Source organism: Astyanax mexicanus, chromosome 14, assembly GCF_023375975.1.
Source record: "Astyanax mexicanus isolate ESR-SI-001 chromosome 14, AstMex3_surface, whole genome shotgun sequence".
NCBI lineage: Eukaryota > Metazoa > Chordata > Actinopteri > Characiformes > Acestrorhamphidae > Astyanax > Astyanax mexicanus.
This window is the reverse complement of record NC_064421.1, coordinates 15,702,765-15,720,655: the sequence shown is the minus strand read 5'-3', so window position 1 is coordinate 15,720,655 and position 17,891 is coordinate 15,702,765. Positions and strand designations below refer to the sequence as shown.

The following is a 17,891-nucleotide window of genomic DNA, read 5'->3' as shown; positions in this document are numbered from 1 at the left end:
ATAACACCGCTGGGCTGTGGCACAGAAATCATTAGATTGGGTTAGAAACATAATTTTGTAAAACTTATATAGGATTATGTTTCAGATTCATGAAACGAGCCAGCTATGACTGTAATCCGTCGCCTCCTGGGGTTGTTTATGTATGTGAATGGGCGTCTGAATGGACTGTTATATGTAAGACATAACAAACAGCTCCAGTCATTTGCATTAAGTGACTTCTGTGTTTTTTGTGTGGACCACTGTTCAGTCTTACCTGCTGTAAGTGTGTGTATGTGTTTGACCCATTCAGGTCAGTGTGAGTTTATAACAGAATGAATACACATGCAGGGTGTAAAAAGTACTAAGAAACTGTTCTCAAGTGAAACTCAGAATACAGTTTTAAATATGGTAGTATGAAGCCTGACATACTTATTTAAATACATATTTAACAGTATTTAAGGGTAAATATAATATAGTAATCTAGCATTATTCACAGTTTGATCTAATATTTAATTTGTAAAAAAAAGAGAGAAAAATCTACTGTAATTTAAATGATTTGCAAGAGAAAAAAGGCAAATGCATTTTTTATTTTTCTTCTCAATTGCAAAAGAGTCAGAATACAAGTACAGAGTATTTCCAAAATAATAGACATTAGACAATAAGACATTTAGTAAACTATAGTTTTCCCCTGTAAACATAAATGTTGCTTGTGAGTCAAGTAAAGGCTCAAAAATAAGTAAAAACCTTCAGAAGTCTTTTTAAAGTTTTAAATGTTGACAACACGTTTCTTGATGGATTTTAAACATTCACTGTCATTATTTTCATTTAACTTTGTTTAAATTTGCAGTTGTTCTTTAATCTGTATCAAAATGTCATGATGAATTGACCAATAGAAATCCCTTAACATTTCCTTCTTCTGCAAAGTTCTTTTTTTTTTTTTTTTGAGATCTATGATTTTTCCCCCTTCATTCAAGTTGTCATTTTGGATTTATTTTTTTAAATCTGTAAATATATATTTTTAATAAGGTGTTCCTATCACCTTTAGAGTTGAAATTTCAGAGGCACGATACAGTGATGACGTAAAATATCTAAAATGTGGTATATATTTGTATATGTTTCCATAATGCATTAAAATAAAGTAAACAGTAAACAGTAACAGTAAAATGCAGTAAAATGTGCAGAAGTTCTTCCCTGTAGAGGATGTGAACTTACAAAACCGCTCAGCTCATGTAATTTGACCAGGCCTGTGTATAGGCATACAGCTACATGTATTTTGTGTTTGTAACTGTTCAAATGTGTGTGTTTATGTGTATATGTGTGTGATTCAACCTGTACAACCAAAACCCTAGCAGGCATTTTAATAGGACACGTGTGGCGGCTGAAGGGGAGCTGGTGCACTCAGGCATATATTGAAAAAAATATTATAACTATAACTCTTTCAGAAAGAAAGAATGAGAGAGAGAGAATGAGAGGAAGAGAGAGAGAGAGAGCGAGGGAGAGAGAGGGCATGTAACAGTTGTAATAATAATACGCTCTGATTTTCGGTGTGGGTTCTCCGGGGAGCGCGAGCGAGGGGGAGGTGGTTTATCTTAAGTGCTGGACAGCCTTTTTGGAGGGGGGGTGGGGGGGTGGTGATGGTGGTGGTGGTGGAGGTGGGGGACTCGGGTGGGAGTGGAGGAGGAGGGCGCATGCAGGCCTAACTGGGCGGGACTCATAAAGAGTGCAGCGCGCGCTGTGGCTGGAGATCAGTCTGAGAGTGAGGGAGCGCGAGCGAGTGTGAGTAAGTGAGTGAGCGAGTGTGTTGGTGAGAGTCGCGCGCGCCCTGCTCTGGAGCTACCCGCCTGCCCGCGCTCTGTCCCGGGACAGTTCGGACCTAATGAGCCGCGCGAGCTTCTGGCAGCGCTCTGACCCGTGTTTACCGGACTTGTGTCGCGAGGCCTGATAGCGTTTGGAGGAGCCCGTGCGCCCGTCCCGTTTCGGTTTCGCTCTGAGGACACCGCGCCTCTACCCATGGTGAGTGAGGGGTGTCCTATTTGCTGTGGGTGCTGGATGGATGAATGTAGGTGTGTGTTTAAGTGTGTTTGGAACTTCTAGCAGTGTAGTAGAGATTGCTGGACTTCAATTCACACTGAGAACACTGGAGCGCCCCGTGCGTTCTGTCCCATTTCCAGATGGGCAGAGGAGACGCGCACCTGCATGCGCGCGCTCCAGGGGTCTCCTGCCGCTCTCCCCGGCTCTGTGAGGAGGCAGGAGGTCTTCAGCTGCTTTAGTGAGTTACAGATCCGCTCTGAGCGCGTGCAGCTCATAAAGCACCAGATACTTTAGAGAGTGGAGTCCTGTGGCTGTTTGTTGGCTGGTGTGCCTAAAATCCAGTTCAAATCCTAAAATGCACTGGTGTTGAACCGCTGATTATATCACTGTATCCCTGCAGATGTGGGTCGCTTGGTTGGAGGCTGAGCTAGAACTATATTGTGCAATAGTATTTGAATATGAAGCTATTAGAAATAATGCAAACTATGCCATAAGTTAAAGTATATAAACATGTAATGGTATAGTTTGTTTTATTTCTAATGGCTTTTTAATAATTGTATCTTTGGTAAGAAGTTGATAATATTATATGTAAATAATTATATGTAAATAAATAGGGTATAAGCAACTGTTTACCTCAAAAATAGACTGATATGAAGAACATTATGGGAAAAATACAATTTAAACAGTTTAATCAAAGGCAAACAAAATATAACTTTCTTTTTTTTTACTTACCTAGTTATAGTTTATTAAATGATTTATGTCCCCCCCCCTAATTTTGGTCAGGTGGTGTTTTTTCATCACAGTAGATAAGTAGTACTCTTAGTCTTGGATGGTGCAAATATTTATTGCAGTAGTATAGTAAACTAGCAAACTGTACTATTATATGTATATTTATATACATAGTTTGTTTTCTCTGCTTTCAGTCTACTTCCAGTACAGTACAGTATCTTTTTAATGTGTAAACAACTGTTTACCAGAGAAACTCACTAGTATACAGCAAAAAAACACAACAACCAAACTATTCAATACAAGGCAAACTAAACTAATGTTTCAGAAAAACTTAAGATTTAAATTATTTGAAAGCTTTACACCTCCTCCTGCTTCTTTACCAGCTCTGTTATTTAATTTTCTCTGAACTCTATGTTCTCTGGGTTTAATCCACATTTTTCCATAATTCGGTCCTCCTTAAGCACCAGCTCTGGTATTTAGTATTTTCAGCCCTTCGTTTTGGTGAGTGTGGCCTCGGAGCTCAGCACAGACGGGCCCCGGGCCACAGTACAGACTCGCAGGGGGGAGACTAAAACGGGGACTAAGCACATTTTAAAAGTGGTTACACATATCAGAGCAAACTGCGGGGAGCGCCGTCTCAGTAATAAATCAACTCTGGAGGACTTGACGTTGCCAAACCTAGCTGTTTTGCTTTGTGTATTTTCGCTTCTTGTATTTTAAGAAAGGCAGGGCTGTGATAGTGCAGCAGAACAATACAGTCTAAGGTCGTGGTGGTGGTGGTGATGGTTGGGACCTTTTATTTTAAAACACTAATTCGTACAGTATATACATGGATACATTGATTAGAATACACTCTCGATAAAGAATCATGTGAAAAGTGGTCTGCAGTGAATGGGTGGATTTAAAGAAACACCTGCAAATGTGTGTTGTGTGTTGTTCGGGCAGTTTTCAATGAAGAAAGGGGAAAACAGATACTGTACACTTTTGTTCCTTTCTGTTTAAATGGCAGGTAATTTGAAGCGAACCATGAGTGTAGCAGAGAACCTGCAAGATGAGGTGTTACCCTGTAAATACTGTAGTAGAGTGAAAAGTCAGGTGTGCTCGGAATGGTTATAATCTGACATAACAAAGTTAAGTAAAAGAGATAAAAGAGTCTCATTTTCAATTTGTCTTTTGCAAGTTTTTACCAGTTTTTTTATGTAAATCTCAACTCCTAAACTAAACTTCTAGTAGGCCTGTTACGCATTATATAAGCCCATACATAGACAACCAACACACACTAATACGCAAAAAACAGAGAAGAACACAGTGTTGCCTTTGCGGCCCAGGAGCGGCGACTTCTAAAGAGCGTTCTGGTGAGATCTGAATGAAGCGTGACAGAGATAAAATGCTAAAATTTGGTCCTTACTATTGTCTGTTCCTGCGGTAACCTGCTCCCCCTCCTCATTCCCTGTCAAATTCCTCAGGAAACACATCTAAAGGGCCATGTGCATAGTCGGCTCTCATTAAGTCGGGTTAGGGAGAGTGAAGTCAAACGCCGTGAGGCCCTCAACGCTCTGCCAAACCAGAGGAAGCGAGTGGCCCAGGCCATATTACACCATAAACTGTGCTCATTGCAAAAGAGCCTGCATTGCGCTTCTTCATTCTTGGGCATGTAGAAAAAAATGCCCTGTAAATATTTTGGACAGTGAGCATTTGGTTTTAAGGATTTTAAGAGGTGGTCTGATAAATAAACCCCATAGCAGTGAGGAGAGTAATAGCACTTTAATGACCATAACAGATTTTACTTCATAATTTACTTCAGACTTTTTGAGTTTAGCTGCTTCGGGTCAAGATCTCACTTTAGTGGGACTAAATCCACTGGATGCTGGATAAAACTATTGGCAAACCGTGGTTGGAACACATCTTTGTAACCCCTCGTCACACATTTACACCCGACACAATAACGAATTACTGAAAGTTCCTCCCAGATCCTCAAAGTGTCCCCACGCTTCCATTGAACTCATTACTGGAAAGCTTCTTAGCTCTGTGATCGAACACACACCAGTCCGATCCAAACCGCACACTACAGCAACCTAGCATACAGGGTCAGACAAGGGTCACCACCATGATCTGGTGCCAGAATCGTTCCTTGATTGCATGAAGAATGACCAAATGGAGCAATAAAATACACTCGCTAACAATCATGCACTCACTCTTTTACACACACATACTCATACAAATACAGGCACACACATACACTTGCTCACCCGGCGTTTTTGTTAATATGCATCATTTCTGTTGTAATGCTTGGGCTCGCTCCAGTGGAGCCCATTCCAAAAGATGACAAAATGCATGCGTTGCTGCTCTCACCCATCGAGTTGGGCCGTCCTCTCAGTGGTGCTGTTGTTTGCTGAGGCGTCGTTTGACCAACACTCCTAATTTTATTAACGTGCTTCCTTTCCTGCTCTTTTTGAGGGGAGCTGAGATTAGAAGTCTTGCACAGAAGTCTTGTCTTTGCAGCCATGCCTTATAAATAAACAGGCAAACAGGCATGACTGGAAGACTATAGTCCAAGTACTACAATCCCTTAGTGTACAGTATGTTGTAAGCAGTATGTCTGCTCCCCATATCAGAGTTATCTTGTGTTGTGGAAGCTTTTTTTTACCCATAAGATTTGATAAATGTTTTTTTTATTTTTGGTCTAGGCTTAATATTTCTTTTCAATTAACTTATTATCCCTGCTTGTTTAAAAGGTTTAAATGATTGGCTGGCTTCAATAGGAATGTTTTACAAAATACGACCAGGTTTCATTGGTCTTGTGCTCTTGATCTTGTGCTGACAGTGATGAGGAAGGTGACGAGGAAGACTCCACCTCTCTGCTCAGTCTGGGTGACCTTTTGGGGAGGGGTCAGACTGATGACGACTGGACTGCTTTCAGGAGCCGTTAAGAGAAAAGCAGGCAGTTGTGGGATCACCTCCATTTTCATGCTAATTAGACTCCACTGCCATCATCTCTGAACTGTCATGTGCTATGTGATAGCACGTCTAATGAGCACAGAGAGCTGTGCTGTGCTGGAGAGCAGAGAGGGAGGATTAGCTGCCTGCCTTGGACTGGTCATGGAATTGTTTATGTAATGTTTTGGCAGGATAATGTGTTCTTAATAGAGTTAGTTCATTTGCCTTGATTGTGTATGTCAATGTGTGCGCATGTGCTGTTTACGGATGTGTTTTTAATGTGAGTAGAGTGAAAATCAATGACACTCTCTGCCTTTATCTTATCTTCCCTATGCAGGACAAGACTCTCTCCAAAGTCCTCAAGCAGCCTCCCAGCACCACGTAACATTTCCTCAAAGAACTCGTCCGGCGTCTGCTCCCAACAAACATGGACTGTTTTCCCATGCTTTATTTTCTGTCGGTAAGTGGACCACGCCTATCCAATTTGTGTCGTGTGACAGGGCGGCTGCATTTTTTTCATGCCTGTTTTCCGAGGAACACACGATGGGTTGCTTGGATGTGTGATTCTTAGGAGCAAATTAAAGCTTGGGTCATTTTTACCAAACTGTGGCTCTAAACAAAGGGATCTTTTTGATTTTGGTCTAAAAGTTTGTGAAATGCGTGGCACACGCTCCTTTGTTTGGCCTCCTTTGGGTCAGGCTTGTAGGGATCCTGCTCCTTATCGAGTTAGAGTTTGCTCTGACCCTCGGGCTGCTCCTGTCTTATTTGTCTAATCATTCTGCTGGGGAGAGGGAGGGGGGCTCTTACAGCTCTGCTAGATTCCATTCAGAGGGTTTTTTTCCCCACTTTTTTACTAGCTGTTTATTCTTTAAAGGATGTTGTTGATAACAAGGGAAGGGGCTATCTGATCGTCGGCATTTAAGCAAGCCAGACAGAGTAATTATTACCCATTAAAAATGTTTTCATTAGGAAGTACAATGCAGCTTTGTTGAGGAATTGTTGGGGGTGGTGCTGTTGGAGAGTTATATATCTCTTATAACATAGTTCTTTCTCTCTCTTTTTCTTTCTCTTTACCTCTTTTCCCCTTCTATCCACTCTTTCCACTGTCCTGTCACCAATCGCCCACCAGAGACATCATGATTCCTGGTAATCGAATGCTGATGGTCATTTTATTATGCCAAGTCGTACTGGGAGAGAGCAACCATGCTAGTTTGATACCTGAGGAAGGGAAGAAGAAAGTGTCGGGTCATCACCCGGGTCAGAGTCATGAACTGCTGCGGGACTTTGAGGCCACGCTGCTGCACATGTTCGGCCTGCAGAGGCGGCCACGGCCCAGCCGCTCAGCAGTGGTGCCCCAGTATCTGCTGGACCTCTATAGGCTTCAATCGGGCGAGGCGGACGAGGCCGGAGCGCAAGAGGTCAACTTTGAGTACCCCGAGAGGTCCACGAGCCGAGCCAACACTGTAAGAGCATTCCACCATGAAGGTAAGACCTTTGTAAGAACCTTGTAATGTGACCATTCGAAAATGCAAGCTACCTTTAACTTTGTCATGACGAACAGCTAAAAGACATGGTCTAAAGTCACCAAAGCTGTTCTTTCCTTTTCCTTTTTGGTTATCATTCCAGAAATAAATGATGCTGCAGTGGTTCTTTCATAACAGAGACCATATGAGTCAATCGTTAAGGTTTGATCTTGCTGATATACGCATCTTAATGTCATTGCAAATGCTCCAAACACTATCTAACACAAGTTTGAATAAAGTCTGCGTAGCAGTGTGCCTCAGTCCTCAGCTATGTAGATCTTTTTGAGGGACCTTCTTCAACATGCAATTATCTTTAATGCTACTCTGTAGACTTCTAAATAAAGTCCTGCTGCCAACAATGTGGGCACTTAGGCAGACAGAGTGCCCAGGAGCCTTGGAAAAACAAACTCTCAGTGCCAAGGTGATACAGGAGCACCAGTATGGCAAGGAAAGCGTTCCTGTTATTTTGTCTTTTATTTATTTTGCTGGCTGTTTTTGTTCCTAAATAAGATCCTAGTGACAGGAACAGGCATACAGAGGCACTACAGAGAAACATAAGTGAGGAGGAAAAAGAAAGAGAAGATGTCTACCATTGGGAAGGGAGGAGCCAGGCTTAATGTGGCCTGTCTGGCTCTCACAGAGAGCACAAAGAGAACGTGAAATTCTCTGAGTGGATAAAAATCAGCTAGGCTTGATGTTAAAGAATGCTGTAATTCTCTAATAGAATAGACTGAAAAATGTTGCTCAGGTTCCTCAGTTAAACCTCTTTCTGCTATGACTAGTAAAACCGGTTACACAGCATAAAATTCTTCAGTCTAATGAGTGGGATAATGCACAGGAAAGTTCTCAGTTTGTGTGATTATTTTGCAATGAGAAAATGCAGTTCTTTATACGCGAGTAACTTGGTTGCAGGGCTCGTACTCTCTGCCACCGTGGGCCGAGCTGTTCTGAGTGAACAGCTAATGATTATTCATGATGAAAATGATAAATGTCCCCGGTTAATGAACTGCAGATCTAATCAAAAACACAGATTGCTCCAATAACAAGAACCACCTGGGCGAGATTAGGTCCTGGGTGTGAAAGAATGGGGCCAAATCGAGCAGGAACATGGCAGACACAACATTCGTTTTCCAACAATAGTGATCGTGCCAGAAATCTGCAGACTGAGCACGGAACAGTTACCCTCTGCTTTGTTTGCACTGCAGCCGTGGCACGGTAATCAGGGCCGTCTCAGTAATGCACATCTCAGCACAGCCAGTGGAGAACGGAGCTGAGACACTTTGAACAGCACTGTGGATTCTTGTGATCTAGGCCACAGATAGGGACGTATACATGTGAGTTAAATAAACCCCTGGGGCTGCTGAAGGTGTTGAATACGTACGTGCTCCAAATCCATTAGGGAGTCTTTGGCCACATTTCTGCATATGTGGTTTACTTTCAATTAAATGTTACCACACTTTATTAAAGGTAAGTGTCTTGGCATCTCGCAGACTTGCACAAGTGGAGAAACAGCAGTATCAGGGGATTTTGATGAATGGGTTTTGTGTGGAAAATGAGCATCAGTTTGAAGAGCTTATTACAAAACAGTGTCAATACAGGAAAGAGCTATTTGGTATAAAGATTTTGTAGCATGGAACAACAGTAGTGCCAACACGCTGCTCTGTTTACCTTTTAGAATACAATATACAATGTTGTATTTATATATATGTTTGCTTAATGTGTTGTTTTGGAAGTTTGACATTTAGTTGTAGTTGTGTCTGAAAAATATTCTCAGCAGGAAGTTATACTCCAGCCTAATGGAAAAAGCATGTTCCTTAGTAGATCCACCTTTCGTTTCTTTAAAAAACATTTCCATGGAATGGTTCGTAGTGCAACAGAGCTCCATACACACAAAAGGGAACTTTTTTGTTGTTTTTTACGTGTTACAACACATAGATTATCTGAGAGTCCCTGAGGAAATCAGCATTTTAGAGAACCATTTCTGTAAATGACGTGTGAGTGTGAATAAGCTTTTAAAAGCTTTTAAAATAACATTGACATAATTACAGAGTAGAGTAATTAGGGGACTGCTTTGAACACAAAAGGCTCAAAAGCTTGAAGATCTAACTTGTGTGTCCTCTTTGCCTCTTCCCTCAGAGCACATGGAGCAGGTGCCGTCAGACGGGCCATACATGACTGGCACTCCACTGCGCTTCATCTTTAACCTCAGTAGCATCCCAGAAGACGAGCTGCTGTCCACAGCCGAGCTGCGTTTGTACAGGCGGCAGATCGAAGAGGCCATCTCAGAGGTCCAGGACGAGGGAAACGAGGGCCTCCACCGGATAAACGTGTACGAGGTGCTGAAGCCGCCGCGCTCTGGGCAGCTAATCACGCGGCTTCTGGACACAAGACTGGTGCACCACAACACGTCCAGCTGGGAGAGCTTTGACGTGAGTCCAGCTGTGCTGCGCTGGACTCGCGACCGCTTGCCCAATCACGGGCTGGCCTTGGAGGTGCTACACCTGAACCAAACGCCTCGGCACCAGGGCAAGCACGTCCGCATCAGCCGCTCCCTGCACCAAGCTCCAGACGAAGACTGGGACCAGCTGCGCCCACTGTTGGTGACTTTTGGCCACGATGGCAAAGGCCACCCGTTAACACGCAGGACCAAACGCAGCGCCAAGCAGCGAGGCCGCAAGCGCAATCGCAACTGCCGGAGACATGCGCTGTATGTGGACTTCAGTGATGTGGGCTGGAATGACTGGATAGTAGCCCCTCCTGGCTACCAGGCCTACTACTGTCATGGGGAATGCCCATTCCCTCTGGCGGACCATCTGAACTCCACTAACCACGCTATTGTACAAACACTGGTCAACTCGGTGAACAGTAATATCCCCAAGGCCTGCTGCGTGCCCACTGAGCTCAGTGCCATCTCAATGCTCTACTTGGACGAGACTGACAGGGTGGTCCTGAAAAACTACCAAGAAATGGTAGTGGAGGGCTGCGGCTGCCGCTAGCTGGGTTACGAAAAAGTCCAGCCGGCCCCATTCTACGCTCAAATATCTTCACTTGGACGCTTATTTATAACGTTTATTTTGAGATGTATGTTTGTCTCCTTTTTGTTTCCTTGACCATATGATCATATATTTTGACAAAATATATATATATTTATATCTACATATTAAAAAAATAAAAGTGAGACCTTATTTTAAACATTAATAAGAATCTGTACAACTTTTCATAATGTATATTAGAGTGTATAAGGGTTTTTAAATGAGAAAAGAATGCAAAAAAAACACCAAAAAAGTAAAGTATGTATACTGGTAATATTTATTTCTTTCATACTCTATACATTTACAAAAAAAATGGGAAATGCATAACCTCCCAGCCAACTTCCTATTTGAGCAGATGAACAAATGCAATATGCATTATTTGTGTACGAAAATAGAGCACTGTGTGAAATGCTGAACTGATTTGTGTGAGGAATCAGTTGAAGAAATCATAAATGTACTTTGATTTTAATTCACGTTTTTGCATCAACTTTTAGACATGTGATTTTAGATGTCCCCATAATTTGTTCCTTTTTTAAATAAATGGTGAAACGTTACAAGACAACGTGAGATTGATATAAAGGAATCACATATGGTCAAAATATTTTGAGTTGTTACAAATGGTTCATGAAATTGGTTCATGAAAATGGTTAATGAAATTGCAATCATATTTATATATCAGAATATAAATATTCAGTGAAAAAAACACTCAGATTTAGTTATATTGATGGTTATCTTTTTGGAATTCAAGATAAAATCAGTATCACATCAAAATGAATAATTTACTTTAATTATTTTATTAAACATAGGACACAGCATTTTTTTTACTTTGGATCAAGCTTCTACATTCACTAAGTTGGCTCAGTATTGAGTTCTTGTCCACGTTGCTAACATGTTGGGGACTGAAAAGGGGAAGAAGTCTTATGTTTAAGTGGGACAGTACATGAATGCACAGTAGGGCAACTATTAACAGAATTAAAATACATATGTAAATAAGTACAACAAAATCGACAAAGACAAGATTAAACTGGTTGGAGGCCCTGAATGTTGGATCTGATGTATTTTTGATGAATCGCCCAGCCCTAATCCAAGGCAAATAATGAAACTACAAATATAACAGTCAAAACTGTTGTGTTTTTCTTGAACAAATTCCCTTTAAAAACAATTATGCACAGTATGAAGTGTGGTCTCCATCTTCAGCCTCTGGTATACTGAACTGGTATACTGCCATTAGAGAAACTGATTAAGATAGAAATCCGAATCCTTTACAAACGTGTCTACGTGTCGCTGCACTGTGATCGTGGCAGACGTGTGCCGAGACACTGCCACCTCTCCCTGGGAGGAATCAAAGGTTAGACCGTCTGACTCCTGCCTTTGTCTCCGGCTGAATGAGACCGTCTGTCTCCAACCTCCAACTATCAGACAATACACTTCTACTTCACTTATTTACAACTCGACGACTAGGCCGTCCTCCACCATGGAGCCAGCGGCAGGGCTTTGAACATGGCGTCAGATTGAGGAGGAGCTTATGGTGCTGGTGTAGAAGTAATGGGCCTCATTCACCGATATCTCAGTAAGAATTAAGTAAGGAGAAACTTCTTGGAAGCACCGGTAGTTCCTTGGTTTAAGTTAGGAACAACTCAACCTGGTTCCAGTACTTTTCATTAGCAATCCTGGGGATGTAATAAAAGTTGTGGAGTTTACAGGGTTAATTTGTTTTTTGAGAAAAGTCATAACAAAATGTTTTAATACACATTTTACATCAACTTTTTTAGACATGTGATTTAGCATGTCCCCATAATTTATTTAAAAAATAAATGAAACGTGAAACAATGGGTAAAACAATGTGAGATTGATTTAATCTAATTGAGCTATATAAACAAACAAACAAAAATATATTATATAATTAATAATGTGTTTAATCTGTCATAAATTTAACAAATCTCAAATAGGAAAGGGGTGAAGAATTTGGTGAATAAAGCCCAATAGCCTTAAAACCTGAGTTTACCGTATTTTTTAAATCTTATTCTAGATTAAAAATCTATTGTTTGAACTTTTTTTCAAGTTGTAAAACAGTTTACCAGAGAAGTGGCTACATTTAACTTAAACACCACGTCTGTATTACTAAAGCCCTGTCAAAAATAAATTTTTTAAGCAGGCTCATAGCCCTGATAGGCCTAAATACTGTAGCTTAAATAATAATGAAGGTCTACAATCCAACACCTAATGTTTAGAATTCTCACATTGTGTTGGGGGTCACTGATTGCAGTTTGTCAATGATAGGCTGGTGGATTTAACACCTGTCTGCCGAGTCAGACCTGTGGAGGAAAACATTGTAGTGTTCTGTTACCACATAGTTGTAACAGTTTTTTTTCCTGCATGCCCCCCAGTAAAGATCCCCCGTCAGACACAGGCTCGACAGATGAGTGCGGAGAGGAAAGCGGAGAGAAGAATTTCATTTTGAAGTGGCTGAGGGCAGAGGGGAGCGCTTTTAAAGCCGGCTGACAGAGCAATTACACACATCTCAACTGCTCTACTGCTTGAAGATAACATCTGCAAGCTATGGTAATTGTGGAGCAGTTCATTATCCCACCTCTCCCTCATGAAGAGGGCACGCATTAGTTAAAATGGCGAGAGCCAACATGACTTGCTGTAATCTAAACATTTATGTAAGCTAAACCACAGAGTCGTATGTAATGGTACGACGTCATGCTTTTAACTTCTAATTCTTTCTCTCTCACTCTCTTTTTTCACTCTTTTGGCCTGTTGGTCGATCACTCATTTAACTCGTAAGATTCCAGACCCGGTTCTGAATTTGGATACAAAAATTAACTGAACAGCTCCTTATTTTTGTTTTTCTTATTGTGATAAACAGGGCACATGCCTGTATTTTTTTATATTTTAATGATAAAATCCATAGGAAACTTAAATGACACAACTATTTTATAACTTGTATTTTTTCAGATTTTTTCAGAACTAGATGCATTGAATGTAAAACATTTTCATTAAATCATTTGAATTGTTGAAATTGAAACAGACCTGTAGAAACAGAGAATATAGATTTAAAACTAAGCTAATATCTCTATCTCTAACCCAGCACTCCTACATTCTGTAAATAAGTTCGCAGATAATCCTGTGATGCTCTAAGAATGTTTCATTCATTAGTGATCTAGTTCTTCATTAGTTAAAGTGAGGAACAGTGTGTTGTAAGGAACTTTATACCTAGGGCCATATAAAATATTAGCCATAGATTAGCCATATCAGCTAACTTGCAATGCTAACTGGCAATGCTAGCTCAGTGTTAGCTAACAGCCAAACTCAGCAGTAAGGACTAGAGGGTGTTAGCCTGGATGCTAACTGTTTTCTGAGATGAATTAATGGCTGGTGTTTGATATCAGAACGATGTGCTGGTTAGACATGGTAAGTTTTGCTGTTTAATAGGATATGTGTATGGTTACTGTATATTACTCTGCTCTTCAGTTATGACGGTTAAAACACCACCACCAGGCTAACTACTGTGCATCGTTTAGTTCTGTAATTATATTCTGTTTTTATATCTATATTCCTGTTTTATTCCCTTAGTTCCCTGATTCTATCTGTGTTTTCCACATCGAGAAAATTATAGGGCACTATGTCTGAGGACATATGTTACCACAGGCGCTTTTTGTTTTAACTAGTTAGGACATTTAACATTTTGATAAAGGACAAAACAAACAGAGACTTATAATACTGTTTCCATAAACCAGGGTTGACCAAAGTTTGTTCTTGAAGAGGTTTGTTAGAAAGATATGTAGCGCAATACAAGTGTTTAAAAAATGTATCAAAAACAACAGGTTCTTTTTAAACTCTCCCATAGTGAGTACAGTTTATTAAATGCTGTATACTTATATGCAGTAATTGTTGCACTGCATCCATTTAAACAGAACTGATTATAGTATTTGTAATGAAATATGATGTTGGTTATTGTTTTTAGGCTCTGATAATATCAACAGAATGCTTAGAAAAGTATAACAAAAAATCTGTCATGATTAGTGGTGTCAATTGATAAAAAAAATGTAATTAGATTAATTAACAATAGTTTGTAATGAACTGCAATTCATCGCACGTGTCTTTTTAAGACGTAAGTTTTTATAGTGAATATTTAAATATAGTAAAGGAATGAATGTAAAAAATGTAAAATGCAATTATTTTTATATCAGTGTGGTCAATTAAAATACTAGTACATACTTGTAGGTTTGAGGGAAAATAAAGCCAAAACGGGTTGCTGGAATAAAGAATTCCTGATTAATTTGATAGAGGAAACCTTTTTACTTCATCAAATTCCTCAGCTTGGTTGTAAGAATTTCTGAATTAGAACTTAATTTGGTAGCTGGTTTGTATGATCTGAATCAGTCAGATCAAGACCAGATCACGTTTTCACCACAAGCGAACCGCTATAGAAAAAAATGTTGGGTGGGGGTAGGGCAGATTAAGGCGGAAGTTCAGGTACAACTTGGTGCCGTAATTAATTGCGTTGAAAAAAATATTAACGTGTTACTGATTCCAAATGAATGGCGTGCATTAATCCTTTATCATTGACAGCCCTAATCATGATGCAATAAAATACTGAAGTATTTCCCAGCCTAGTTTTGGAAAAATAAACACACCCAGAAAGTTCTGGAAAAGTCATGGAAATTTGCTCTATAAATCTTTGTGTTTCAGTTTATCGATGGAGAAAATAAATTTTGAGCTAACAAAATACAACAGCTCAGAGTTAATACAGTAATTTAGCCCTACACAATGGAGCTATCAGGATCTGACACACATTTTAATATTAAAGATTGTGTGTCAGATTCATTTCAGACCTACTACAATGAATTTTGATTATAGTTTTAGTTAATTTTTGGTTTTATTGTCCATGTCTGCACTGATGTTGTAAAAATTGTATGGTCATTAAAATTTACCTTGAAGGCATAGAAAAGTCATGAAAAAACATGGAAATTTATTGGTTAAAATGTGTATGAACCCTGGACATTGTATTGCAGACATGATTCAAAAGTGTCTTTTTTCTGTATGTCACTCAAACAACACCTTCATGTTTAGTGTGTATGGCCTTTAGCTAAGGCTTATATTGCTTTTTGTAAGTTTGTAGTATTTCAGTGTTCAGTCAAAAAGGGTTTCTTTTGTGTAAGTGAATTTGTGGACCCAGGAACTGACCATATTTCCCCATTCATTCCCCCCCTATTCAGTGTTTTCAGTAATCGTACCGGCGCACCTGACTCGGTTCAGCTTAATAAGTCACTTGATTTGTTTGAAAGCGGTCGCTTCAGATAAAAGAGTGCTTTCCTACGCTAGATTGGGCACTCAAAAGCCCCTGTTGTTGAGAAAGGGGGCGTCGCTCTGTGCGGTCCAAGGCTCAAAACCTGTTCTTTCGTGCACCCTTGAGCCACTCCTCTCTATGGATTGGATGGGGGTTTATTTGGAGGTGGGTCGTGTGTGTGGGGGGGGGGGTGGGAGGGAGGTGGTGTGTTGGGTACTGACAGGCGATGTCAGTGCAGCTGGAGGTCAAAGCCTCTTGTTTCAGTCTCCCACTCACTGTGCTGCATTCACACATGGTCCCAAGTGTGTGCAGTGCGAGCCAAGGGGGGTGAAACTTTAGAAGCGGCCGCTCTCCATCTGTGGGGGTTATCCGTGTCACACACTCTCACCCTCGCTTGCACCTCTGCTCCTCAGAGACACCTCTGTGCTCCAGCGTGGTACCTGAGACACACACTCGGTGCAGGGAGATGTGAGCCTTCACGCAAGAGAGAACACGGCCGCGCTGTGGTCAGCTGGAGGGAAGACAACTCATCTAATCTCAGAGGCTCTGCCTTCCCTCCAAGACTCGTCCAGGTGAAGGGGTCATGGCCAGAAGCGTATTTCGGTTGTGTGCACAATTCCCAGCAACGGCAACACCTGGTCAGGAGCCCTAATTTTCAGCCTGGCAAATCAAAGCCGGATCAGTAATTGGATATCTATTAGCATCAGTGCAAACATCAGCTGTCCAACAATGGACCTGTAACACCTGTAGATGTTGCGTGTTTGGTTGAGTGTGTTGGGCTAAACTGCACATGCACTTTAAACTGTGCATAGAAATACTGAGGAGTTCTGTATTTGATCAAATTTGAAGAACCTTTAGTTTAAAGAACTTAAGTGCAATGTAAATTCCAGCATGTGGGCCAGACCCTATGTATAGGGTTTTTTTGTTGCTGACCAATGAAAAACAGCAACTTTATGTCAGGGCAGTTTTAAAAAATGTTATTCGTTAATTCATCATGGAATTTTGACAGTGTAAGGGAGAGTTTGTGTGTTCAAATTATGTAGTAAACTAAAAATCGAGAAAAATTAGAGACACTTGGGAGATCGCTAGTTCGAATTCCGTTCCTGTAGCTTGCCATCAGATGCCGGAGCCCTGAGAGAGCACAATTTGCCTTGCTCTCTGGGTGGGTAGATGGCACTTTCTCCCCATATAAATCCAAAGGATGATGTCGATCAGCACAAGGCATCTGTGAACTGATGTATCAGAACAGAGTCGCTGCACTTTCCTCAGCAGCAGTTGGAAAGGAGGCAGTGGCTGACTTCACATCTTTAAGTGAAGGCGTGTACTAATCTTGGGATGAAAAAATGTTAATAAAATAAAAATTTAATTAGAGAAACCTGGTTTTATTGGACTGCCATGATAAGCATGTTCTTTCCAGCCCCAAAACATCTGCCAGACCTTCTTTAGATTAAATTCATGAAGTTATGTGGAATCTATGAAAAACATATTCTCTTGAACACTATTGTCTACTGTATGTCTCCATAATTCCTCTGGCAAAAGATTAAAACTTGTAAATAATATTTAACCAGTTGATTTCCTTTTTGCAGCTGGTATCCCCACTAGGGGCTTTTTGAACACTTTATTATGTGGTCCACTTTACACTTATTGTACATGCCACACGTCAAGAGATAGGAACCAGTATTGTGTCCCTTGAATGTTGTGGGTAGTAATGTTTCCACATGCATGATAGGTGCAAGTTCGATTCCAATTAAAAACGACTATCTGAGCAGGCTTCCCTTAAAGTCAGATAATTCACTTCAATTCACCATGAGCACAAAGTAACGTCTTACAACTTATAACACTTATAAAACTGAGGGCATTCCCTAGTCATCACTGTATTAAGATGTTTTAGTTTAAAGAACCTCAATGCAATGTGAATGGCAGCATGTGGGTCAGATCAGACTTATTCTTACTAGATGGCCTTTATAGGTTTTAATTATATGTATTTTACTACTAGACACAGAATATGCAGATGCCATTAAACCATTAAAAAGCATTAAAAATATCCATTCATTCCAAAGAGTTACCTTTCCGCCTCAGGAATAGGAGGAACCAATCAGGAGGTTTAGGAAAGTGGTTATAGGTATGTTGAGGTTCAGCAATGATTCTGACTTCAAGCTTTTGAGGTCTTTAATTTGAAATACATTCTGTGTAGATGTTTGCAGGTCATCATGTCTTTAAATTACATTAATTTTTTTGTACTAGTCCTACACCTAACCCTCACATCCCTCAGTAAACCTGTAGACAGTGTGTAAACAATTTAAGCTTTTTCGTTGATTAGTTATTTATGAGACCATCACAATAAAGCATGATCTTTGCTTGTAC

The 17,891-nt window shown here is 40.5% G+C and overlaps 1 protein-coding gene across 1 annotated transcript; it reads left to right on the top strand.

Moving 5' to 3' along the window:
* The first annotated feature begins 1,720 nt into the window (after positions 1-1,720).
* On the top strand, positions 1,721-10,782 carry bmp4 (bone morphogenetic protein 4). The gene is given in 4 exon segments (NM_001291252.1): positions 1,721-1,992; positions 6,014-6,136; positions 6,806-7,161; positions 9,336-10,782. Coding segments are annotated over 2 exon segments (1,209 nt in total). The 5' UTR covers positions 1,721-1,992; positions 6,014-6,136; positions 6,806-6,812; the 3' UTR covers positions 10,196-10,782.
* Positions 10,783-17,891: the final 7,109 nt, after the last annotated feature.